This window comes from Muscardinus avellanarius (genome assembly GCF_963383645.1).
Source record: "Muscardinus avellanarius genome assembly, chromosome: 13".
NCBI lineage: Eukaryota > Metazoa > Chordata > Mammalia > Rodentia > Gliridae > Muscardinus > Muscardinus avellanarius.
In genome coordinates this window covers 75,366,457-75,392,479 of record NC_137799.1, presented here as the reverse complement: position 1 = coordinate 75,392,479, position 26,023 = coordinate 75,366,457, and the positions used below count along the sequence as shown (strand labels likewise).

The 26,023-nt window shown below is 39.5% G+C and overlaps 1 protein-coding gene across 22 annotated transcripts in view; it reads left to right on the top strand.

Annotated features, from left to right (window-relative positions):
* The window catches only part of TRPM3 (transient receptor potential cation channel subfamily M member 3), a gene marked incomplete at both ends in the record, with an annotated part of 906,375 nt that overhangs the window by 756,681 nt on the left and 123,671 nt on the right, over positions 1-26,023 (top strand). For all 22 annotated transcript variants that reach the window (XM_080708373.1, XM_080708370.1, XM_080708385.1 and 19 more), the window contains one exon: positions 1,419-1,491. In XM_080708373.1, coding sequence (XP_080564499.1) covers positions 1,419-1,491 — 73 coding nt within the window. The remainder of the gene's footprint in view (positions 1-1,418; positions 1,492-26,023) is intronic.

Sequence of the window (26,023 nt, the reverse complement as noted above, 5' to 3'; positions counted from 1 at the left end):
ACGCTCCTTCCTATTATTCTGCCCCAGAGAATACTTTTCACCTCTAAATTACCAGTGGGAAAGAGGTTACCATATAGTCTACTTTCTACTTTCTACTTCTTACAAACTGCTTGTACTGCCAAGTTATTTTAAAGAAGGCTCAAGGTCATGAAGAGGATCAAAAAGTCAGAGGCATTATAACATTAAAACCTTTGGGTAACTACTACAGAGGAGTGAGTATAGTGATGGCTGTGTTGCATACATGTACACACACACACACATACGCACACACACAGTGGGGCCATTTACTAAAGAGCTAACTAACTAGCTATTTTAAAAGATAACTTCTCAACTCATAGATTACATTACTACTTATGCATTTTTTACAGAACGTCTTAATTTTTTTCATAAGCACATTTCAGGTTATTATTTTTTCCTTTCATATATATATTAAATATATAAATTATATATTAAATACATATATTAAATATATATATTTAATGGTACATTATAGTCTTACATCATAATGTAATTTATGTTGACAATGGCATATATTCACACAGTATTGGTGACTTCCCCCAACCTGGCCTCTCCATTTCCCTCCCTCCCAATACCAAGTGTCTAGGTTAACAATTTTATATTTACATGTATGCACATAGTCGCAGGTAACATTTCTATTAATGAACCTCAGCCTTCTTCCTCCCCTACCCTTCCTCCTTGGCTCCACTAAGGATTTCCTCCATTATCTGGAGTCCCACTGGTATCCCTAATGCTCCCTAACTTGAGCATATTAGAGAAAACATATGTCCCTTCTCTTTCTGTGCTTGGCTAATCTCACTTAACATAATGTTCTCCAGGAGATCAATGTGGAGAGTCCTTTGAAAACTGAAAATGGATCTACCATATGATCCAGCTATACCACTAACTGAGTATCTTTCCAAAGGGGATGAAATCAGAGAACTACAGTAATATATGTATACCCATGTTTTTAGCAGCACAATTAACAATAGCCAAACTATGGAACCAACCTAGGTGTCCATCAACAGATGAATGGATTACAAAATTATGGGAAATACACACAATGGAATTCTACTCAACAATAAAGAACAACAAAATTATGTCATTTGTAAGAAGATGGGAGGACCTAGAGAACATCGTAATTTTAAAACTGAAGTGATAGCCTTTTCCTTGGTGTCTGGTTTCTCTTCATTGTAACCCTAATCAATGCAATTATCTAAGGTGGCCTCTGTTTGGAGGCTGCTGAGGCATCACCCTCTTAACAAACTTCACAGCCCTGGCTCTCACTGAATCCTTCTAATACAGCATGCTTAACAATACACTGTATAGATATTAAAAGAGTTTCTGTTCTGATGTGGTCTTGTTGATTTGTTCTATGGGAAATAATACATTACTAATGCTCACCTTGTCTCCAATTGCAGATTACGGTTTTTCGGATGGGATCAGAAGGACACCAGGACATTGATTTAGCTATCCTGACAGCTTTACTCAAAGGTAAAAGAGTGTCTGTGACCACAAAGTGCAAAAATAGTTTGGTAGTTTGGTTTCATTTCTTTTGGGTAGATAACCAGAAGTGGTATTGCTGGATCAAATGGTAAGTTTGTTCCCATTCTTTTGATGATCCATCATACTGTTTTCCAAAGTGGTGGCACTAATTTGTAATCCTACCAACAATATTTTCTTAATGCAATCTTTATTAAAAAAAAATTCTTGAGACTTATTCTTCAGAAAAAAATCTATCCTAACATGAAATATGAACTCTAAACACCCAAAACAATCTTGAAAAGCTAGAAGATGTACATTTTCTGATTTCAAATCTTATAAAGCTACAATAATCGAAACAGCATAGTACTGCTATAAAGGCAGATATATAAACCAGTGGAATAAAATAAAAAGCCTAGAAATAAATTTTTCCATATATGGTCATGTTATTTTTGATAAGGTTTCCAAGAACATTTGATGAAGGAAATAATCTTTTCACTAAATATTGTTGAAAAATAATAATTACATGAAAAAGAATAACATTGGACCCTTACCTAACACCATATACAAATATTAACTCAAAACAATCTCATGTCTTCTATTAGTAAATATAACCTCAAATGATAGCACAGCACATTCAATTATTGATAACATGAAGACCTCTCCCATAAGACATCATTACTGCTATTAAATTCTCCTAGAATAGAGATGTTACAGTATGACTCAATTTTACAAGGTTTAAATACACTACAATTCAAGTCATGTCCTTTGATCATAAAAATATATAAAGAAAAAGGTTAGCATGGTGTTCTAAGTTATCTGAGGTTACAAAATAATTATTATTACCCTATCTACTTTCAAAACCATTTGCTATAGCATCTATTTGTGTGTGAGAGGGGTTATGGACATATGCATATATATTTATGTATATGCAATTATTGTCCATTTAAATGTATATGTATACACTAAACTATATATATATACATATATATATACATACATACATATATACATACATAAAAATAAAAGACAAAAATCATTAAAAGGAAAGGGTAAATGAATAAATAAAAAAAATTAGGCTACTATGTTTGTTATAATTTAGCATTGAATTTAACTCTACACTTCCTGTAAGTGAAGGCAAAACAAAAATACCTTAGGTTGTGGAATTTTAATTTATAAAGTAGATTTGTTCTATTCTCTACTCTTGATCAAGTTACAGACATTTCACTACCTGCCCTCAGCCTTGGGGCTATATCCATCAGAACAGCTTCCTCCAGATTCTGCAAATCCACTATCATCTTTTGTGTATCTTCATAAGTACATGACATTTGACCAATAATTTTCCACATTAAACCAAACAAGGTTGCTCCTGTCCAGTTCTAAAGTCTACACTGGAAGCATAAGGCAGAATAAAACCACCAGCCTTGCTGGATGTGGTCCTTGGCTAGACAAGTCCCCTGCATCCTCCCTATGGTTCACAGCTTGCCTGATGCAGCATCCATCACATGACTGATTCTTAACCTGTTTGTAACCTCCCTCGATTATAAACTCTTTAAGAGCAGAGAAGGCGTCTTGTGCATTACTGCACTCTCAGCACCTCACATGATCCCCAGCACATCAATTTCTGTTGAATAAAGAAATGAATGAAGTGATTACTTAATGATTCAGCCATAGTTTTCAGCATTCCAAAATTAAAATTCAGAATAACAATATTGCATTCTGTTTTCTAGTCTATTTACTCTTCTTGCACTACTAATATTTTCTTGAAGATCTATCCCATTTGCAACCCGTGTGCTATATGACTACTGTAGACATTTTTTATTGGAATAGCTGTATGATGGGGAACTATTTTAACCCCCATTTTGCAAATGAGATAAATAAGGTTACAAGAGGTTTAGTTAATTGCTAAAGGTTCCAATGCTAATTAATAAGCCTGGACTTTAGTCTAAGGATGTCTTACTTTCACTATCCCAAGTATGACCCCTAAAAAATGAAGGAATCAATCCTTGCCATCCACTCCTCGATTTTATACGTACATTCATTAAAAATCCTAATCATATTTCAGGAGATTCACAATCCAATGAAGTATATTGTGTGTCCCAACCTGAGAATTTGTAGTTTAAAACATTTCATTTCAATAAACTAAAAAATATAAACACTGGATAGAAGAATCAAGGACTAGGGATTGGGCATTGGCTGAACCACTAGATGTACCTTGGGCCCAACTCTTCATCTATCAGAGACAACAGTAAAAATTTGAGGCAAGTTAGCTCAATGATTTTTGCTATTCTCATATAAACATAAGAAAAAGTAATAATATTGGTAACTAATACTTATTATTTGCTATGCGTCAAATGGTATGTTCAATGTGTTCTCTGTATAAATTCATTTTTTCTTTGCAGTAGTTCAATTACCAAATTATTACAAGATTATAGATAAGGGAATTGAGATACAGAGCAATTGGGAAAGACAGTCCAATCTCATAGCCCTTGCTTATTCAAATACCAAGATATCTCTCTCCCTTTGATAATAAGCAATGAAACATCACATCACAACCCTGAACAAAATTCATAGCAAGTGGGGAAGCTGTCCAATTATCAGTAAAATCATCGAGGCCATCATCTTCTAATGAAAATATTTTCTCTTTCACCAATTTGTGAGACTTTAAATTGTGTTTCATTTTGGATCAGTCTTAGAATTCAATTGTTGTATCATAGGATACAACAGTTTCCCAACTGTTTCGGACATGATCTATAATATAAAGTACATTGCATGTCATCACCAAGTAGTTACATGTATACACTTAGAAAATTGAAATTAAAGTACTTGAAATAACATTTGCATGGGCCATTTGCAATGGAATTGAATATTTTCTATTCAAATCTATTCTCGTCTCTTGAATTCTGACTGTATCCTATGAAATTGATTTCATGACCCACAAATGGGTCATAACCTGCAATTTAAAAAAACACTACCGTAGAAGATGAAAAGAAATTATGATTGCTCTAAGAAATTAACATTTCTAATCACTATAATGAACATTATCTATCCAGCAGTTGATGCTAACGGGAATTCATTCCATTATATGATTATGATCTGTCAACTCTGTTTTGTAAAGGCTTTTCAGTGTGCTCAGATATTAACCCAGTTGATCTGTGAAGGGTATCAAGCTAATATTTTCACTGATTTCTTTGGAGGCCAAGAGCATACATGCTTATATCTGCTTCAGGTTTTTAAGTTTGTTGTATTATATTTTTATGTGTTTTGCCTGGGTATGTAACATGGTTTAACAAATTGCAATTATATTTAATTTTCAGTTATCTAATACACAGAGAATCTTTGTAAGGTTCAATTTAAATTCTGAAAAATATCTGAGAAAATCAGAGGTTAGAGAGGAGGAGATAGACATGAAACTAAACACTGGTTGATAAAGCCACACTGGGGCAGGATTCTAGTGGGGAAGGAAGATGGGAAACGAAGTGGCTGTAAGAAAAATAATATACCATTGCTACTTCTTATTTCTGATCCCACTGAGTTTGATTTTCTTGGATCTGTATATTATGTATTACAGAATACTATTTATATAGTACAGACTTATTAGGGGTCTGCTCAGAACTGAAAGAAGAATGAGCTGGCTATGGTGGCACACACCTGTAATCCCAGTACTTAGGGGGCTGAGACAGGAGGATCCCAGGTTCAAGGCCAGCCTCAACAATTTAGTCAGACTCTTAGTGAAACTTAGCGAGACTATTTCAAAATAAAAAGATAGAGTGTCCTTGCATTCAATCCCTAGTACGAGAGAGAGAAAGAAAGAAAGAAAGAAAGAGAGAGAGAAAGAAAGAAAGAAGAGAGAGAGAGAGAGAGAGAGAGAGAGAGAGAGAGAGAGAGAGAGAGAGAGAGAAAACAAAATGCTTACTTTTTTTGTGGTACTGGGGTTCCTGGAAGCCCTTCTACCTCTGGGCTATACTCCCAGACCCATTTTATACTTTTTTATTTGGAAACAGGGTCTCTTAAGCCAGGGCGGCTGGCTTCAAACCTGCTCGATCCTCCTGTCTCTGCCTCCCAAGCGTGGGGATTACAAGCGTGCACCACCACACCCGGCCTGATTTTTCTTATATGTGGTGGAAGGTAGAGAGAAAAAAAGGATAAGGGGTGGAAGGATCTCATGAAGATAGGAAGAAAATTAGTAGAGTAGAGGAAGGGACCCAGGGGGAGGGAGGAGGGGAAGGAAAAGAGAGGCACTAGAGGATGAAAATGACTAATCAAGTTTGTGTATATAAAATAGGTAACAATCAATCTACTATTATATATAATTATAATGTACCAATTAAAAATGAAAGAAATCTGATCCAGAGATGTAAGAGGCCCAGAGTTCCTCCAAACTAAAGGCAACCTGGGGTACTTCTGAAAAGGACCAAGTGATGTCATCTGCCCTTCACACTGAGGTAGCTGCTCCCTGAGAGGGCTGTCCCAGCCAGACACTGTGCCCCGTCCCCTTCCCATAAAATTCATAGTCATCTATGAATATTGAAATAAAAAAAAATAATGTTTTAGCATGAAGATCTCCCACTTGGGATATAAGTAATAAACATTTTTAATATATGAACATGTATTTTCTATATTTTTATTAATTTTTATTGGTGCATTGTATTTATACATCATAATGGGGTAAAAAAAAAACTTGTTTAGGCATAAATGCACACATCACCCAGCCAGCCCCCACCCAATCCCCACCCCACTCCTTCCCCACCCCTTCCTCCCATGCTTGGTTTAGTGGTTGACTTCGATATGAATAAGTACATCATACGCTTTAAAGCGTTTCCCTCTCCCACCTCTCATCCCCACAGTTAGGTTGCCTTATTTGCTGCTCCTCTATAGGATCTCCTTTTTCACCTGGAGTTCCTCCTATGACCCCATTCACCCTAGCTTTCACATATTAGGGAAAGCATCCGATTCCTTACTTTTTGTGACTGACTAATCTCACTTAGCATAATGTCCTCAAGATCCATCCATTTCCCTGAAAATACCACAATTGTATTTTTATGGCTGAGTAAAATTCCATTGTGTACATATCACACAGTTTTGTAATCCATTCACCTGTCGATGGACATCTTGGCTGGTTCCACAGTTTGGCTATGGTGAATTGTGCAGCTCTGAACATAGATAAACATGCATTAGTTTGGTAGTTTGGTTTTCTTTCTTTTGGGTAGATACCAAGAAGTGGTATTGCTGGATCAAATGGTAGATTTGTTCCTATTCTTCTGAGGATTCTCCATACTGTTTTCCAAAGTGATTCCACTAATTTTCAATCCCACCAACAATGTTTTAGAGTTCCCTCTTCTCCACATCCTCACCAGCATTTGTTATTGTTCGTGTTTTGAATGATTGCCATTCTAGTTGGGGTTACGTGACATCTCAGGGTAGATTTGATTTGCATCTCTCTGATTGCCAATGATGTTGAGCATTTTTTCATGCATTTATTGGCCATTTGAATTTCTTCTTTCGTGAAGTGTCTATTTAGTTCATTTGCCCATTTTTTAATTGGATGGTTTGTCTTTTTAGTGTTGAGTTTCTTGAATTCTCTATATATTCTAGATATTAGTCCTCTATCTGAGGGGTAGGTGGCAAAAATCTTCTCCCATTCTGTTGGCTCTCAGTTCAGGTTCTTCACAGTTATCTTTGCTGAACAGAAGCTCTTCAATTTCATGCAATCCTACGCATTGATTCATCTTTTGGTTTGTTGTGCCTTTGGGGTCTTGTTGAGAAAGTTTTTATCTGTGCCTATGTGTTGCAGTGTTGGGCCTATGCTCTCTTCGAGGAGCCTTAAGCTCTCTGGTCTAATTTTCAAGTCTTTGATCCATCTTTAATTGACTCTTGTGTAGGGTGAGAAAGTGGGATTAATTTCCAATTTTCTGCATATGGTTAACCAGTTTTGCCAATACCATTTATTGAAGAGGCTATCTTTTTTCCAGTGTATGGTTTTGGCCCCTTTGTCAAAAATCAATTGGCTGAAAGTGTGTGGACTTGTTTCTGGGTCTTCTATTCTGCTCCATTGGTCTATGTATCTGTTTTTGTGCCAGTACCATGCTGTTTTTATTATGAAGTAAAGGCATCAATTCAAACTATAAACAATCAATTAAACCACATGGAGAATAAAATCTCACTACTAGAAGATGATCACTCCAAGAATGAATGCATAGTTCATAACAGAAAAATCAAGTCGTCAATAGGAATTGGACATTGGAGAAATATAGGCCTATCTTAAGAGAGCTAACCTCAGAATTATCGGCATAGAGGAGGGAAAAGAAGGTGAAACCAAAGGGATCAACAATATCTTCAGAGAAATAATAGCAGAAATTTTTCCAAACATAGAACATGAGCAGACACACAGGTTCAGGAAACGTATAGAACTCCCTTTAGACAAGATCCGAGAAAAGGTTCCCCACACCACATAATAGTCAAAATGATCAATGTAGAAGCCAAAGAGAAAATCTTAAAGGCAACAAAAATAAAAGACCAAGTGACATTTACAGGCAAATGAATTAGAATCACTCCAGACTTCCCAATCCAAGTCATGAAAGCCAGAAGGGCCTGAAATAACACATTTCAAACTCTGAAAGAAAACAACTTCCAGCCAAAAATTTCCTACCCAGCAAAACTATCAAATTAGATGGGGAAACAATGAACATTTTTTTAACCTGGAATTCAACCCTCACTGGGAGTCTCATAGTTTTATCTGCTAAATCAGGGTTCCCACTCAGACCAGGTTTGACACCATTAATACTTCTGGACTTCAGACACCTGGAGAGGCTTTATAAGAAGAGTAATGCAAAAATCCCGGGAGGGCCCTCATCTTCTACCAGCTGCCCCCTCTCGGCTGGCCTTGCCTAAACCATGGCCCCAGAGAAGACATCCCTGGAGAGAAGCCCGACCTGCCCATGGTTTCTCAGCCCACCAGCCCCATAGCCTCCCCCTGTCTCTGTCCCTCACACTAGCATTAACTTCTTAATCCAGGTGCAATAAAGCTAGAAAACTTCTCACCGCGAAGGAAGGACCCTTGCTATGAATAAAATCACCCCTCCCCTGTTGTTTCCTCTCTTCTTGTGGACCTTGGTTTCAGTAAATAAAGTCAAATCACATGAGCAATATCTTTCACTCACAAATGCTGGAAAGTCTAATAGGTGAGGATCACTGTAAGGTCTCATAGGTGAGAACCACTGTCCTGCATAACTGAGTTCTTTTCTTTGTATTCCATCTTCTTTGGTAGAGTTCATCAGGGACATGCAGAAAAGGTAACATTTACTGCTTATTTTTCTTTCTTTCTTTCTTTCTTTCTTTCTTTCTTTCTTTCTTTTTTTTTTTTTTTTGCAGTACTTTGGATGGAACCCAGGGGCTTTCTACATCCAAGCTGCACCCCTAGCCCTATTTTTTATTCTTTATTTTGAAACAGGACCTCACTAAGTAGCTGAGGTTTGCCACAAACCTGCTGTCCTTTTGTCTCAGCCTCCCATGTACTAGGATTACAAGCATGCACCACCGTGCCTGGCCACCTGCTTACTTCTTTTTCTCTAAAGCATTTTTTTAAAAAGTTAAAAGAAGCCTGGAGTGTTGGCTCATGCCTATGATCCCAGTACTTGGGAGGTTAAGATAGGAGAATCACAGGTTAACGGACAGCCTCAGAAATATAGCTAAACTCTCAGCAACCTAGTAAGACCCTCTTTTAAAATAAAGAAAATGTATAAAAGGCTAGGGGTGAACTCTGAGTTAGAATGTCCTTGGGTTCAATCCCCAGTAACACACACACATACACACACACACACACACACACACACACACACACACAGACATATGCACGCACGCATACCCCTAAAAATGCAAAAACAATATGTTCCTTCTCAAACTCTTAAGATCATCAAAAACATGGAAAGTCTGAGAAAATACCTAGAGGAGCCCAAGGAGAAATGACAACTAAGTGTAATCTGCTTTTCTGAATGGGATTCTAGAGCAGAAAGGGATGGAGGTTGGGGGGGGGGCTCAGTTAAAAACTGAAAATGTATGAATACATTTAAATTGTTTTAAATGTTAAAGGAAAAATAAGAAAGATATGTTATCAGATATTATGAATATGAGTAGGAGACATATTGTGATTGAAAAAAACTCCACAACTCTTTCGTGTCAGGAAGACAAAAGAAAAAAAGAGAGACCAATTTACGGAATTGATTGTAAAGGTCAAGTATATATAAATTCAAAGGACTATGACAGGCACAGGCAAAATCTATATAAAGCATCTATGTAAATGACAAAAGAATGAATAATAGCTGATGACTAGTAATCTGAGAGTAGAAATATCATTGGGGAATCTAAGTAAGAGGAATGCAGAAATCAAATTTTTCTACGTACTCATACAATCATTTCAGAGATGATTATCTAGTCCTTACCATTTTATTGTATACATTTATGTTCCCCAATATAATTGATGATTTCAACTAATTAATTACTTATAGATGCATGGAAGACAATGTCTTTCTAAGACATAAACTTGTAAATTTGTTTAAAATGTAAAGAGAAAGTTTGAAATAAAAATTGTAATGCCAAAAGAATAGTCAATACATTCTATATGAGTTTAGAGGGGGGAAAAAAATCACAGTTGACACAAAATAATGAAAGCCACAGTGTTCTGACCCATTTTTTCTTTAAAAATGTGTCTTTGAGGAGAAAAAACCTAAACCTGAAACCCAGGTGAACTAATTCCCTAAGAAGCACAATGTTTTAATGTTTTGAAGTTATGTCTAAATACATGTCCCCCAACTCACTGTCTATCAAGGACAAAATGCAGAATTATTAACACAAAGTAGCCTCCATTACAGGCAGTTAGTCTTGCTACCTAACCCTTTTTTAAATGGCTTAACCAAGCCATAGTTTAAAACATATTTTGGCTCTATGTTGTGAAATAGCTCACATTTGTCAATTCTGCACATCAGATAGATTTCAGGAGCAAGTAACTAATCCTAGAGTGTGATGGGAAATCTACTTTGCTTAAAATCAGGTGATTCATATGTTGGTTTTACAGAAATTTATTATGATTTTGTTTGAAAATAAAAATTATCCCTAATTATTTGTACAATCTTTGCTACTCCTCTTTCCTGCAAGCAAGTAGTTTCTTATAGCACATGCTGTCTTTTAATGTTATTATTTTCTTAACCTAGTACTATGTGGATATCCTTAATCAGGCTGAAAAAAAAGAGACATCCAGGTTGACATTTTTATCATTTATATGAGATGCAAATATATTGAGCCAGGAGGGGTGGTGCGTGCCTATAATCTCAGCATTTGGGAAGCTGAGACAGGAAGATTGCAGGTCTGAGGCTAGCCTTAGCAACTTAGCAGACCCTCAGCAATTTACTGAGACACTGTTTCAAAAATAAAATGGACAGGAGGTATAGCTCAGACTTAGAACCAGTTCAATCCCCAGTACCACAAAAAGAGGGGAGTATTGTAGTTTTAAAATATTATGCAAATGTAAAGAGATGAAATTTTGTCCAAAAGAGACCTGCAAAGTCAAAATGTATATGTTTTCCTCTATGTTAGGCGTGAAGAAATCTGGGTCATTCCTATGTGGGGATGAACTGTGTGCAAATAGTCAAATATTCAGATAGGGACTACACTCACCTAATTAGGATTATAATGTAGTTTCCTCAACAGTATTTCTTAAGCCTTTCTGTGTCAAGCAACTAGAAGAAATACACTTCTCTACAGTTGTATTAAAAAAATGTCCTGCTGGGCATGGTGGCACATGTGCTGGCTCCAAGCCAGCCCCGCTGGCTTAAGAGACCCTGTTTCTTTATGGCTGAATAGAATTCCATTGTGTGTATTTCCCACAGTTTTGCTATCCATTCATCTGTCGATGGTGATCTGGGTTGGTTCCATATTTTGGCTATTACAAATTGTGCTGCTATGAACATAGGTATGCATATGTTGCTGTAGTTCTCTGAATTCAACCCCTTTGGAAAGATACCCAGGAGTGGTATAGCTGGATCATATGGAGAACATTATGTTAAGTGAGATCAGCCAAGCACAGGAGGAGAAGATATATATGTTTCCTCTAATATGCCCAAACTAGGAAACACAAAGGATACCAGTGGGACTCCAGATATTGAAGGGGAAATACTAGCTAAGTTTGGATGGTAAGATAGGAGAGGAGGAAGGCCGGTCTTGATTAATGAGGGTCTACACCTGAACATGTGTAAAATTATGAATAAGACATGGTTAACCTGGACAACCATTGGTGGGAGGGGGGAAGGGAAAACGGGGGCGGGGGGGAGAGGGCACCAAATATAGTGTAAATGTATACTATTTATGTTCAATAAAAAAATTGTTAAAAAAAAGAGACCCTGTTTCCAAATAAAATATATATTTTTAAAAAATCGGTCTGGGAGCCTAACCTGGAGGTAGAAGAGTTTCCAGGAACCCCGGTACCACCAAAAAAAAAAAAAATGTCCTGAGGATCAAACACTATAAGATTTGCTCAAATACAAAGTACCCCAAAAATCTAGGTTCTAGAATATATGATCCATGAACAAATTCTCCATTAGGGTCCAATGGATGACATGCTCCAAGAATAAACTCTTCGTTCAGTAAACAAAACCAGGAACCAGATCAAATGACTGTTAATCAGGGTTCAGATACTGCCCACTCATATTCATAAAACTTACTTCAGACAGACCTAGATAGGTCTCTAATTACCATTACTTACCATATAATACTTATTTATTATAATGATGACCATTACCTTTTCCATTTTAATGGTCTTCACTTGATTATTTTTGTCAAAAAAAATTGTAAAGGAAATCATATATTTATACCTTTACCCCCTCAAGACCAAAGTCTAACCTTGGCGTGGTGGCGCATGCTTGGAATCCCAGCATTAGGGAGGCTGAGACAGGAGGATCGCGGTTCTTGGCCAGCCTCAGCTACTTAGAGAGGTCCTTTGCAACTCAGTGAAACCCTGTTTCAAAATAAAGAATAAAAATGAGGCTGGAGGTGTTGCTCGGAGGTAGAATGCCCCTGGGTTCCATCCCCAGTACTCCAAAAAAAAAAAAAAAAAAAAAAAAAAAAAAAAAAAAAGATCTAAGTCTATTCCTTTGGTGGAAAAAAATATCCATAAGGTCAAGTCAGCCCAGGCATTCCCCACTCAGCTCCTGCCTCCTGGCCCCCGCTGTCATCCGGGTCCTCCGTGTGGCCCTCACCATAGGGAGACCACGCAGCCAAAGGTAGGCAGCACCTTCCAGTGGGAATGACGGCATGCACTTCTGCCTCGCTGGAAAAATTGTCTGACCTCACAGGGACCCTCAGTCTCCTAATCTATCAGTTTGATATCAAACACTACCTCTCTCAGAGTCACCAAGTCAGTACTGAGAGTAAAAGTACTTAACACAGTACCTGGAAAAGTCCGCTTAATGAATGGTGTCTTGGTAAAGGTGATGATGATGTCCAACCAGAAAGCAGGGGCAGCCTCTGCTTTGCTCACAGCAAAGCACACACGTACACAGTGCCTGGCCCACGGCCTCAATTCAACATATATTTGTCAAACTTGTGAATGAATATTCAACTGGCTCTGAGAGACCAGCATAATTTATTATTGTTTTAAATTTTCAATACTAGAGATTGAACCCAGTCTGCCCAACCAGACTTCCTATTTAATTTTTTTTTTTTTTTTTGGTGGTACTGGGGTTCCTGGAAACCCTTCTACTTCCGGGTTAGGCTCCCAGACTGATTTTATATTTTTATTTGAATACAGGGTCTCTTAAGACAGAGAGGCTGGCTTCAAACAATCCTCTTGTCTCCGCCTCCCAAGCGCGGGGTTTACAAGCATGTGCCACCACCACGCCTGGCCCTATTTAATTTTTTTATTTGAACCAGGGTCTCACTAAGTTACTGAGAGTGTTTCTAAATTACTGAGGCTGGCCTCAAACCTTCAATCCTCCAGTCTCAGCCTCCCAAGTACCGAGATTACAGGTGTGCACCACCATGCCCAGTAGCTTAAATATTTTATTAAATCCTATGTGTTATATGCATGCTTGTCACTATCATTATGATTTACATTATGATTTGGGACTATAATGAACCAATAAAAGTATATAAAAATTTTAAAAACATATTAAACTAATAATAGTCCCCAACCATTTGCTGGCTGTGGCAAGTTAACCAAGTTATTTAGCCTCTTTATGCCTCAGTTCCCTTTTCTGTGCAAAGATAAATCAGTGGTGTTATTTTCATATGGGTAGTTAGAAGGGGAACCTGAGAGGGTTGTGTTGAAATTCTTTGAGGGTAGATATTCTTTGTACTTTATGGCGATTACTTAACATAGCACCTGCATATCTTTTCCCATCTAAAACAGGCTTTAAAAATCCCTAGGGCATTGGGGGACATCCACCATGTCCACTGTCCATTCAAATCATCAAATTTGAAATTTGAAATGACCCACAAATTTGAAAATAATGTTTTTTAAAAATCCATAAAACCTCTGGCAAGCATGTGAGGATCCAGAGCCGAGCATAGAAAGAAGTTTAAACTAGAAAATGGTTGAGCTTGTGCTAAGCAACTTTAAAATAAAATTAATTTGATGGCAAGTTAATTTTCATGCAAATCCAATTGGGTCTCAAAACAATGCCAAGGGCCAGGGTAGAGAGCAATTTCAAACATTTTTGGTCACCTCTCACAAAAGAATGCAATTCTTTTCATTTTCCCTTTCATTTGCGTAATGTTTAACAATTCACAAGGCATATTCCAAGCATCTTTTACTCTCTTAAGTTTGCAACAACTCTGGGATGGTTACTTGAAAATTTATCTCCAAACTGGCACTCTCTTGGGCACAAAGTGGGCAGTGTTAAATAATGCCAGGAGAGCTGGAATAAACCAGCTGTTGTCCAGGAAGGAGAGGTGTGACGACCCTGCCTCCAAACCTCACCTTCCTATTAAAAAGTTTCTAGAAGAAACGGATGATGTGTTTTTTGCTTTTGTATCTCAGCAACCAGCAAAACTGCTGACACACGGTAGAAATGTAATGAAAACCATTTGTTGATAGAAGTAAAGCTGGGGTCCAGCCCAGTCGACCACTAGTTCCCATAAACACCCCAGACATGAGCTAGGGCCTCCGTACTGCTCAAAAGGTCCTTAAGGTGGACTTTCCTCTCGAAAGTCAATCATCGACAGAAGAGAAAAGCCTGCACCCTCCTCGGGATTTCCACACACTGCTGAGGGACTTGGCTTCTCTTGGTCACCACCGCCTTCAGGTTCCTGATTCCATACGTATTATTTCTTTTCCTCATTATGAAAGTCAAAATGTAAACTCAGTTCGCACAGGGCAGAGGTGAGGGGAGGAGCGCACACCTGTAATCCCAGTGCTTGGGAGGATGAGACAGGAGGATTCCAGTACAAGGCCAGACTTAAAAAATAACAAGAACCAATTTAAAAAATGAAAAGGACTGGAGGTGTAGAATGGCGCTGGGTTCAGACACGAGTGCCAAAAGGAGGAGGAAAGGTGAATTCTAACCCTCAGCTTCTTTACATTTTCCCAAAAATTACATAAACAAAGCACTTGATAAACAATAGTCTTTTCTAGAAACACAAATAGAAATAGCAGAGAGGTTTGTTTCTCAATAACGCAAACAACTCTTCACTGAATAGCAGACATCCAGTGTTGGCATCCGGTGGCTGCTTCACAGAGGGGACTATTCAGGGATCCTTTCTCCACACCTTCCCCAGGCTCACACCACCTCACAGGCTCCCACCAGGTACCTCTACTTCTTATAAGAAAAAAATGAAGGAAGGAAGGATGGAAGAAAAGGAGGAAGGAAGGAAGGAAGGGAAGGAGGAAGGAAGGAAGAAAAGAAGGAAGGGTTACACAAGAAACTAGAGCTCCAACACACGGGTGAGGTACATGAGTACTGGGACAGCTTTGCCCCAGGCAGGTTATTCTTTCTGTGCACCATGCGGCCAGTTCCGATGGCAGATGGGGGTCATCCCTGGCCCCCAGTTACACAGAAGCTAAGCATCCTTTGCTTTGGGACTAGCGCACGCCTTTGGATTGGCACAAGAACAAAGCCCATGGTACTCAGAGATCATAACATTAGGATCATTACATCAGACATGGGATCGCAGGTTTGTGGCCAGCCCCAGCAACTTAGTGAGACCCTTAGCAACTTAGATCCTACTTCAAAATAAAATAAAACTGGGGGTGTAGCTTAGAGGTCAAATGTGCCTGGGTTCAAACCCTAATACCACAAAAAAAAAAAGAGAGAAAAAGAGAGAAAGAAGAAGGAAGGGAGGAAAGATGGAAGAAAAAAGAAAGAGAGAAGGAAGGGAGGAAGGAAGAGAGAGAGAGAAAGAAATGAATCGCAAAAACAAAACATTGGAGCATCTCTCAGCTCATGAAGAACTCACCACCACTGCCTACCTCGCAGGGCCGTGCAGTCACACTTCATCTTTCTTGCTGAAGAGCAATGAGTCAGCATCATTTGTTAAATGAACCACTGCCTAGTCTTGATTACATAATCATGGGGATTGGCAGAAGCGCCATTTTGAAAGGAGTAGTTTACCATCATAATAAAAAATAATGGTAATAAAGATCGTAGAACTAGCATATAACTAGTACAGAATTGACTGTGTTTGTGAGTATTAACTAATTTATTTCTTGGGGTACCACAATGAAGCAAGTACTGTTACAGTACCGCCCATCTTACAGTTGAGGAAACTGATGCACAGGAAGGCTAAGTCTATGGCCAAAGCCACACAGCTAGAAGTTGATGAAGCCTGGACAGGAGCCCAGGTTGTCTGCTCTGTGTCCTGCATCTATGGCCAGGACCACTCATTAAGAACTGCCCCCATTTTGGACATGTTTTAGATAATCAATAATGAATAAGCTTTTTGTTGGTACATAATAAAGTATAAACATACAACCAGATAAATATGGCCCACTGACCACAAGAATCCTATTACTTTCCTTTGAACCCCTCTGAAATATGTGTATGAGTTCTTCATTAAAACATAGGGACAAAGCAATATCTCACACTCGCCCTCTGTCTTTCTCTTCTCGTATACTGGAAGAGTAACATCTAGACTCCTTTGCAGAGAAGCTGGGGCCATGTGACTGGGCTGCAACCAATGGGAAGTGATCGGAAGTGACGTATGTCATTTCTAGACCCAGAAGATGAGAAGCAGATGGGAGAATAGAAAAGAACAGACCAGAAAAAAAAAAAAAAAGATTGAATACTAAGCTGGTGTCAAGCTTACTTATACTTCAAAATGCCCCCAAAAACCCGGAAGTAGGGGCATCCAGTAACTCAAAAGAGAAGACTGAGATGGGCACATGAATTTAAAAAACTGGTTAAGACTTTCTTGAGAAGCATCCAGAATACCATGTCTTTTTTCCTACTCTTCGAAACACACTCTACTAAAAAAAAAAAAAGAAGAGTTATTCTCTGAAGAGGGTAAAACAGACTTTTTGGATCTAGGGGACACTAGGTGCTAAATAAGGGCTGGAATATACTTTAAAGGAGGTTGGGGCAAGAAGATTAAATAAATTTACTCGTATCAGATGCCAATATCCTAATCCTTTCCCTCTACTTAGTTTCAAGTATGCTGACGACTGATTTTTTTTTCAGTATCAGGGATTGAACCCAGGGGTATTCTACCTCCTAGTTATACTGCCAACCCTATTTTTTATTCTCTTTTTTTTGGGGGGGGGGTCTGGGAATGAAACCCAGGGGCATTTGACCTCCGAGCTACACCCCCTGCCCTATTTTTTATTCTTTATTTTGAAACTGGGTCTCACTGAGTTGCAAAGGGCCTCACTAAGTAGCTGAGGCTGTCCGAGAACCATGATCCTCCAGTCTCAGCCTCCCAAATGCTGAGATTACAAGCATATGCCACCACACCTGGCTCTTTATTCTTTATTTTGAAACAGAGTCTCACTAAGTTTTTGAGGCTGTCTGAGAACCTGTGATCCTCCTGTCTCAGTCTCCATGCCTACATGACAGCTGATTCTTTATCCTCCAAAGAGAAGCCTGAAAAAACTTTATGGGCATACACACCCACCCATGCTCAAACACACACACACACATACATACATACATACATACATACATATAGAGATAGAAAAATTGTGAAATTTTTTTCATATATATGATGTATATGTATGCATATATAAATATATAATATTTTATATACCATGCATGCATATATGTACATATACACACACATGCACACACACACACACATACACACACACACAGCTTCCAACAAGAAAAAAAATGGATCATATGCCAAGGGAGCTAAAATGTTTTAGAGTTCTTGACAACCAGACAGCTGTCACGCAATTTTGCAATTCCTTAAAACTTCTAAGGAACATTTATTTACAATCTGGATTTTATATTTAACTTATCAGCCACTTGTGAAAGCAGAATAAAGATATCACTCTGAACTACATCGTGATATGAGATTATAATGCACCAACAAAGTATATTAATAAAAAGGTATTATCAGACATGAGATGTCCAAAAAAAAGAAATCACTGTGTCAGAACACAATTTCTTCAGAAATTACTAGAGGATGTGCTCCACCAGAATGAAAGAGAAAACCAAATCAAAAAAGAAAGAAAGAAAGAAAGAAGAAGGGAGGGAGGGAGGAAGGAAAGAAATGGGACACAAAAAACAAGAGCCCCGACACAAGAGGGAAGTGCAGGAGCACTGGAAATCCCCTGGATGAAGAGAAAGAGACACTCCCAGTAACCGTCTTGCCCCAGGCTTAGGAGCAGAAGCAGGAACTAAGGCCTTGCTGGGGCTCAGCCTGGCAGGGCACAGTGTCGTGTGTGTGTGTGTGTGTGTGTGTGTGTGTGTGTGTGTGTGTGTTACTGGGGATGGAACTTCTGATGCAAACCACTGACTACAGTGCACTGCAAAACCAGCCCAGACTCAGGATGAGAAGAGACATCACAGAAATGTGAACCCTGAGAAAGATGTGAACATCTTCAAAGACCAACTACCACAGAGAACCAAACAAATCAGCTACAAGAGGTACACTGGTTGCCTCTGGGGAAAGAGTGATGAGCCTTGTGATTTTAAAAACAAATCTTATAGAAATAGATAACTCTCTGCATGTATAGGTTTAGTAAAAGTAAAGTGCGTTGGGCATGGTGGCATGCACCTATAATCCAAAAACTTGGGAGGCCGAGTCAGGAGGACCATAGATTTGAGGCTAGCTTTAGCAATTTAGCAAGACCTTGTTTGAAATTTTATAAAAAATAAAATAAAAAGGGCTAGAAGTGTAGCTTCGAGGTAGAACACCTCTAAGTTCAATACCCAAGACAAAACGATACAAAAAAATAAAGTGTGTGTATGCCCTGTACAGTTAGTACTCAAAGACAGACACTAAATGAGTAAAAAACAGAAAAAAGGAAAAAAGGTAGGAAATCATCATGCAGTTATTCCAGGGAATGTCTCAGAACCCCCGAGGCGTGGCTTTCTATAGACGCCTGATAAAAATAACAACAGAGATGAAGATCATTTATTTACTCCGCTACATAAGTGAATTCCTTTCTGTCCTGTCACAAAGAAGCAGATTAACCCAACAAATTCTCAGAATCAATTTTACTCCCTCAATCTCACATTAATACCAGGATTCCCAGCTTTGTATATTGTGCACAAAACAGAGACATTTGAATAAAGCTTTTTGTTAACAAACGGGTGAGTTGTGAAGTATTGGCTTCTTCTACTGCACAAAGGGCACAGGAAAGAGGCCACGTCCATTTGGTCGGTTGGCAAGAAGGAGGAAATGGCACCGTGCTTTACAGTGCAAGCAGTCACCACCACACAGCTCCATTCGTCCTTCCAGTCTGCATCTGTCATTAGGACATAAGGAAGTTGTGGCATTATTTATTTATGGTAGAAACTCTTGGCAAATATTACCAGAGAGACAGGGTACATATTTTTTTTTCCTTTGGTGGTACTGGGGTTCATGGAAACACTTCTACTTCCGGGCTACACTCCCAGACCTATTTTATATTTTTATTTGGAAACAGGGTCTCTTAAGCCATCCTCCTGTCTCCGCCTCCCAAGCGTGGGGATGACAAGCGTGCGCCACCACGCCCGGAAGGGTACATATTTTAAATATCTGACTTTGTGAGGTTTTTATGTTTCTTTGGTAAAAGTCTAATACTGTACCTCCAAAAATGAAACTAAGAACACTTAGTCAAAATGGGTAGGGCCGGGCGTGGTGGCGCACGCTTGTAATCCCTGCGCTTGGGAGGCAGAGGCAGGAGGATCGAGGCCAGCCGTGCTGGCTTAAGAGACCCTGTTTCAAAAATACAGAAAATAGGTCTGGGAGTGTAGCCCAGAGGTAGAAGGGCTTCCAGGAACCCCAGTACCACCAAAAAAAAAAAAAAAAATGGGTAGAACTTATACAGAAAACATAGAGCCAATAAACAAGAAGAAAGTCAAAACCAAGCTTAATTAACACCTCCTACCATCCCTAGACTTAGTATCTAGCAAGAGAAGGGACCCAGGGGAGGTAGAAGCCCAGCTCTCTACCCAGGCAGGGCACAGTCCTGAGAAAGTAGGGCCTTCAGTCCCTGAGGAGCCAATGGCCAGCCCTAATTGGTCAGGACAATACAGTAATTCCATCAGCTACCTGTAGTACTGCTGCCAGAGAACCCAGGGCAATGTCTTGTTACACCAGGCAGCTCAACAAAGGTACCAGTGATCCCTTCCTAATGGCGTGGTATAATCAGTGTCCAGGGTATGGGCTGCCCAGGCACAAAAACACACCCTATCCTCTTAAATCACATTCCTACAAAATAATTGCATTCTTAGAATCCAAACACAGCATCCTTCTCGAAATTCCAACCCTTACATTGCAAAAAAATTTACCCCATCTTGTGTATGTCTTAGCCCCAGCAAGCTTCTATTCACTGACTTGAGGTTGGAAGAGAAAAAACCTCAGTAGAAGATAGCATTGGGTTGACTCTCCAAGCTCCGTCAGAGAACCACTCCTGATACCGATCACAATTCTGACACTTGTATGAGCCCTGGGTATCAGAGACCTTTGAACTTAATTCTGATTATGATTGTTTCACTATACAGTATCATCTTATTTCACTATATAGTAAGTATCATCTTATGAAAAATTCAATGACAATTGACCACAGTAGAAACCACAAAGCCTACTTGATAACTGTTTTCTATCCAGGAGTGTCTGCATGGTGATGACATTATTCACCTGGTAAAATTCATTGCCATGAATATGCAAGATACTGAGCCGGTAGCAGTGGCGCATACCTGTAATCCCAGCTACTAGGAAGGTTGAGGATCATGAGTCTGAGGCCAGCCTGGGCAACTGTCTCAAAATAAAAGGGGAAAGGGAGTTGGGTGGGGACGAAGCTCCATGATAAAGCGCCCCTGGATTCAATCTCTGTTACTACAAAAAAAGGGGAGAGGCTAAAATATTTGCACATGGCTGTAAACAAGGTATCTTTTTCCATTTCATATCCTATTTAATCTAAAAAGCCATCTTTTACAGCAGATTTTATTAACTTTGTTTTATATAGGAAGAAACTAAGTCTTAGGGAGGGAATTTAACTTTCCCAAGCCACAACTGATTATAAATAAGCTCTGTGCTCTTCATCTTTGGCCCAAAAGAGTTATTGCAGCCCATAAGAATCACTAGCCACCTACTATCCAGCAAAGGGTAGCCTAACATGGTAACTTAATGAGACCTTGTTTCAAAATAAGAATTAAAAAGGGCTAGGAAGTGTAACTCACTAATATACCACCCATAGGTTTAATACCCAGGACCACAATAAAGCAAAAATACAGTATAAATACAGATCACAAAGTGTAAACAAAATACTACAAAGACTAGAGCCCGGCGTGGTGGCGCACGCTTGTAATCCCAGCACTGGGGAGGCTGAGATAGGAGGATCGCAGTTCGCGGACAGCCTCGGCTACTTAGTGAGGCCCTTTGCAACTCAGTGAGACCTGGTTTCAAAATAAAGAATAAAAAATAGGGCAGGGGGTGTAGCTCAGAGGTCAAATTCCCCTGGGTGTTCCATCCCCAGACCTGCAAAAAAAAAAAAAATTATATATATATACAAAGACTCAAACAAAGAGACTCCTGGGTTTATGGTAAATTTATTATGGAAGTTAACATTTGAAATGCACTGTTATAGTCCAGAATGCCACACACAAATCAAAGCCTATTTACCTAATAAATGACCTGGATGGAGAACTACAAAATGTATGAAATTCCCATTACTTTCTTAGAGCAATTTGAAATTGAGGAGAATATACATTTTAAAAATTTTATTAATGCTGAAAATCAGAACCTCCAAATAAATAGCACACAACAATGTCCGGTAGGGTTCATTTTACCCACACTGGTATAAATCATTTTACTCAATCAATACCTTCCTTAAATGTATTTATAAACTATATTATTCGAACTGCCTATTTTACATGAATACACAAATGCCTGGTTAAGGAGTGATAAATACTTTCATAAAGGAGAATCCTTGACAATATAAAATAACTATGACCTAAATTGCTATTTTGTAAGTATCATTTTTGCAGCGTGATTATTTAAAATGGAGAACTATATTTACGATCATCAGGGAGGGATGACCATTAAGACGGGATGATTGAAATGAACTGGGCTGGCATGGAGAGGTGGAAACCAATTTAGAACTACCTTTGCTATTCCAAAGGAGACGAATGCTGAGTTCCCTTTGAATCGCTTCAGAAACTGTCACCATATATTAAGTAGGCCTTCAAAGGATTCTATACAAAGAAAGACTCACTAATAGAACCCAAGCGAGAAATCTGGAGGAAAAATGAATACACACGCGCGCGTTTTTGCTGGTGCATGTTATTGTACCTCACAGTGAGGTTCCTAGTGATCCATGGGCTCACGCACACAGCATCACTTTGTGTTTTTCCCACCCTGCACCTCTCCTCCCACCCCTCCTTCCCATGGTAGTGAGATTCGCAGTGACGCGCTCATATATGCACAGAACATTCGCTGTTCTGTTTTCCCCACGCCTCCTCTTTCCCTCCCTCCTCCCTCCTCCAGTCTCATCCACTGCTCCACCGGCCTCTCTTCATCCTCACCAGGTCCCTGAAATCTATTTTCTCTCTAGCTTTCGCTTATGAGAAAAAAACACGGGGGCCTTGATTTCTGAGCCTGGCTGATCTCACTTAACGTGATGTTCTCTGGTTTCACCTAATTTATTACAAATGACATAATTTTGTTCTTCTTCATGGCTGAGTAAAACTCCATTGACATATACATTCTTTTGAATGTTTTTCTCTCCCTTTGGAAAGAAAAACCCTGTTGTCCCAGTGCCTGCAATAAAGGCTGACAGAGAATTAGGGTTTGATAAAAAAAATTTTTTTTTTTTAGTAAATGAAACTGACTAGTAATCCAGTTCCCTTCCCTAGAGCCTGCCCTATTCCCTGCCTCAAAGGAAGACCAAGAATTTCATCCTGGGTTTCACGCTCATCTATGACATTTCTTTTTTTTTTTTTTTTTTTTTTTGGTGGTACTGGGGTTCCTGGAAGCCCTTCTACCTCCGGGCTCCACTCCCAGACCTATTTTATATTTTTATTTGGAAACAGGGTCTCCTAAGCCAGCGCGCGTGGCTGGCTTCGAACCTGCGCGATCCTCCTGTCTCTGCCTCCCAAGCGCGGGGATTACAAGCGTGCGCCACCACGCCCGGCTTTTATGACGTTTCTTTTTTTTTTTTTTTCCTTTTTCTATTGGTGCATCGCAGTCAGACATCTTAGTGGGGTACAAGATGGTAGAGGCATACGCGCACACATCACTCAGCCCTTCTCCAGTCCCCACCCCATTCCCTCTCTCCTCCCTGCTTCTCGTGTTTTGGCTTAGTGATTGACTTTGGTATGTTTGTGAGTGTACATCATATACACTAGAGACCTTCCCTCTCTTCTCCCCCCATCCCCCTCTGTTACGTCACCTTATTTGCTCATCTATGGTTTCTCCCTCTTCATCTAGAGTTCCTCCTATGACCCATTTTCTCCGTAGCTTCTGCATATTAGGGAGAACTTCTGATTTCTTACTTTTTGTGACTGACTAATCTCACTTAGCATAATGTCCCATCATTTTGTAATCCATTCATCTGCTGACGGACGTCTTGGCTGGTTCTAGAGTCTGGCAATTGTGAATTGTGCGGCTATGAACATAGATATGCAGGCATTCGTTTGGTGGTTTGTTTTTCACTCTTTTGGGTCGATACCCAGAAATGGTATTGCTGGATCTTATGGTAGGTTTGTTCTCGTTCTTCGGAGGGTCCTTCAGACTGTTTTCCAGAGCTGTTGCAACTAATTTGCAATCCCACCAACAATGTAGAGTCTCACTTCTCCATACCTTGTTGTTATGTGTGTTTTTAATGATTGCCATTCTAATTGCAGTTAGGTGAAATCTCAGGGTAGTTTTTTTGTTTGTTTGTTTGTTTGTTTGTTTGTTTGTTTGTTTTTGGTGGCACTGGGGTTCCTGGAAACCCTTCTATCTCCGGGCTACACTCCCAGACCTATTTTTATAATTTATTTGGAAACAGGGTCTCTTAAGCCTCGAGCCAGCAAGATCCTCCTGTCTCCGCCTCCCAAGCGCAGGGATTACAAGCGTGCGCCACCATGCCCAGCTCAGGGTAGTTTTGACACTTCCTAACTGCTTCAACATGGACAAGTTTCTGTGCCTCTGTTTGATCATCTGTAAAATGGGGATAATAGTGCCTTCTAGATTGCAATAATTCAGTTCATTAACACTTAGAAATGGTGCTTGGTACAATCTAAACATGACAGAAATGTTAGTTATTACTGTCTTTCTTATTACTAAAGCATAAACCAAGAAAGAAAACATCATCTTCCTTCTGACAGCTTCCTGCTTTGTTTGTCTCTTACAAGCCCAAAAGAAATTCTCCAGCTAAAGTTAATTCAGTTTTTCCTGATTCCTTTTAACTTTCCCCTGGGATTCACCTAAAGTTATTTTTACCAAGAGGAAATAGTTACTATGCAGCAAAGAAAATAGAGCAAAAAATTTATACATAGTCCTCATCTACTTTTTATTTAATGTTTCCAGCCTTTCATTTGGATTTTCTCCATGTAGCTGCCTCATTCCTAAGGGAGGCCCCTGGGGTAGCAGTGTCTCTGCTCTGGCAGAGGACAGAAGGTGTATCCTAGCAACTCAAGTCACACGACGGGGCCTTTCAGCTGGTTTCCTTCCATCTTAGCAATCTTCATATAGGTAGGACATCTGGCATCTTTTAATGAAAGAATGGATGGATCTTCATTGACTGAGACCCTGCTATATTTAGTTGCAACATTTACCAAGAAAGTAATTGGACAGGAATGAATTGAATCCCTAGGAAGAATATTGAATCCAGAAAAGAGTCTTTAGATAAGACAAAAAAGGGTCTGAAGACTCCAAGAGAAACTTTCAACATCATAACAGGAATGGAGGTGTCACCCTAGACATCACGAAGACGTGGAAGACACTACCAGGCCAGCACACTCGCTGCTCCTGCACTCATGTCCATCAAGCAGAACTATACTTAAACTACGCATAACAAATGAGCCACCTGACTTTTAATTCATCATCTCTCCCAAAGCCACATTTCAACCTCCATTTATGATGTGTTGAAGTGTTTAGTGACCCTCAGGATACTTTTAAAAAATCTCCAAACACTGATGCTTAAGTGTCCAAATAAACATTCTTTGTAAGATATGCCCAGAAGTGCTATATTTGTGATGTCTTATCTCCAGTGCACCCACATTCGATTCTGCAACCTCTTGGGTCTCTAAGCCCCACCCTCTGACAGGTCCTCCACCTCCCTCCTTTCTCTCACACTACCTGTATCATTGAGGCTCACCGAGCTCTCTTCTTGCCATTCTTTCCCCCCGTGAGTATTGGCTTCATCCATTCTCTTTGCCTTGGCTCTCCCCAGACCTCTCATCCTGGCTAAGCTCAACTACTCCCTGGCCTCCGTCCTCCAGGACCTCCTCCCATTGTACTTGGGTCTCCTTTTACGTGTCCAGGGTCTCCCTCTTCCTGTCACCTAAGGAGAACCTGACTCCTCTCCTTGAGGCTGCACCTTTCTTTTCTCTTCTTAACCATCAGATTCTGGAAGGTGCTCTGCCTTTCTACAATAGTCCTCCCATGCACATTCTAAGTTCCCAACTCTCGCTCTCCTTCACTCTGCAAATCTTGCTTTCTAGATTCTACTCCCACCGCTTTCACTCCTGCCACGCACACAGCTTTCCATATTCTTGAAGTTCTCACACGGTCTTCGAACCGCGAGGTCATCTTCTGGATCCTCTCTGTAACCTGCACATTTTGGTTTTGTCCTGTGGCTGGGGGGGGTGGGGGGGTTGCGGGGGATTGGACCCAGAGGCTTTCTCTGTCTGAGCTACACCTCCAGCCCTGTCTACATTTAATTTTGAAACAATATCTCTAAATTGCTGAGCCTATCCTTAAACCT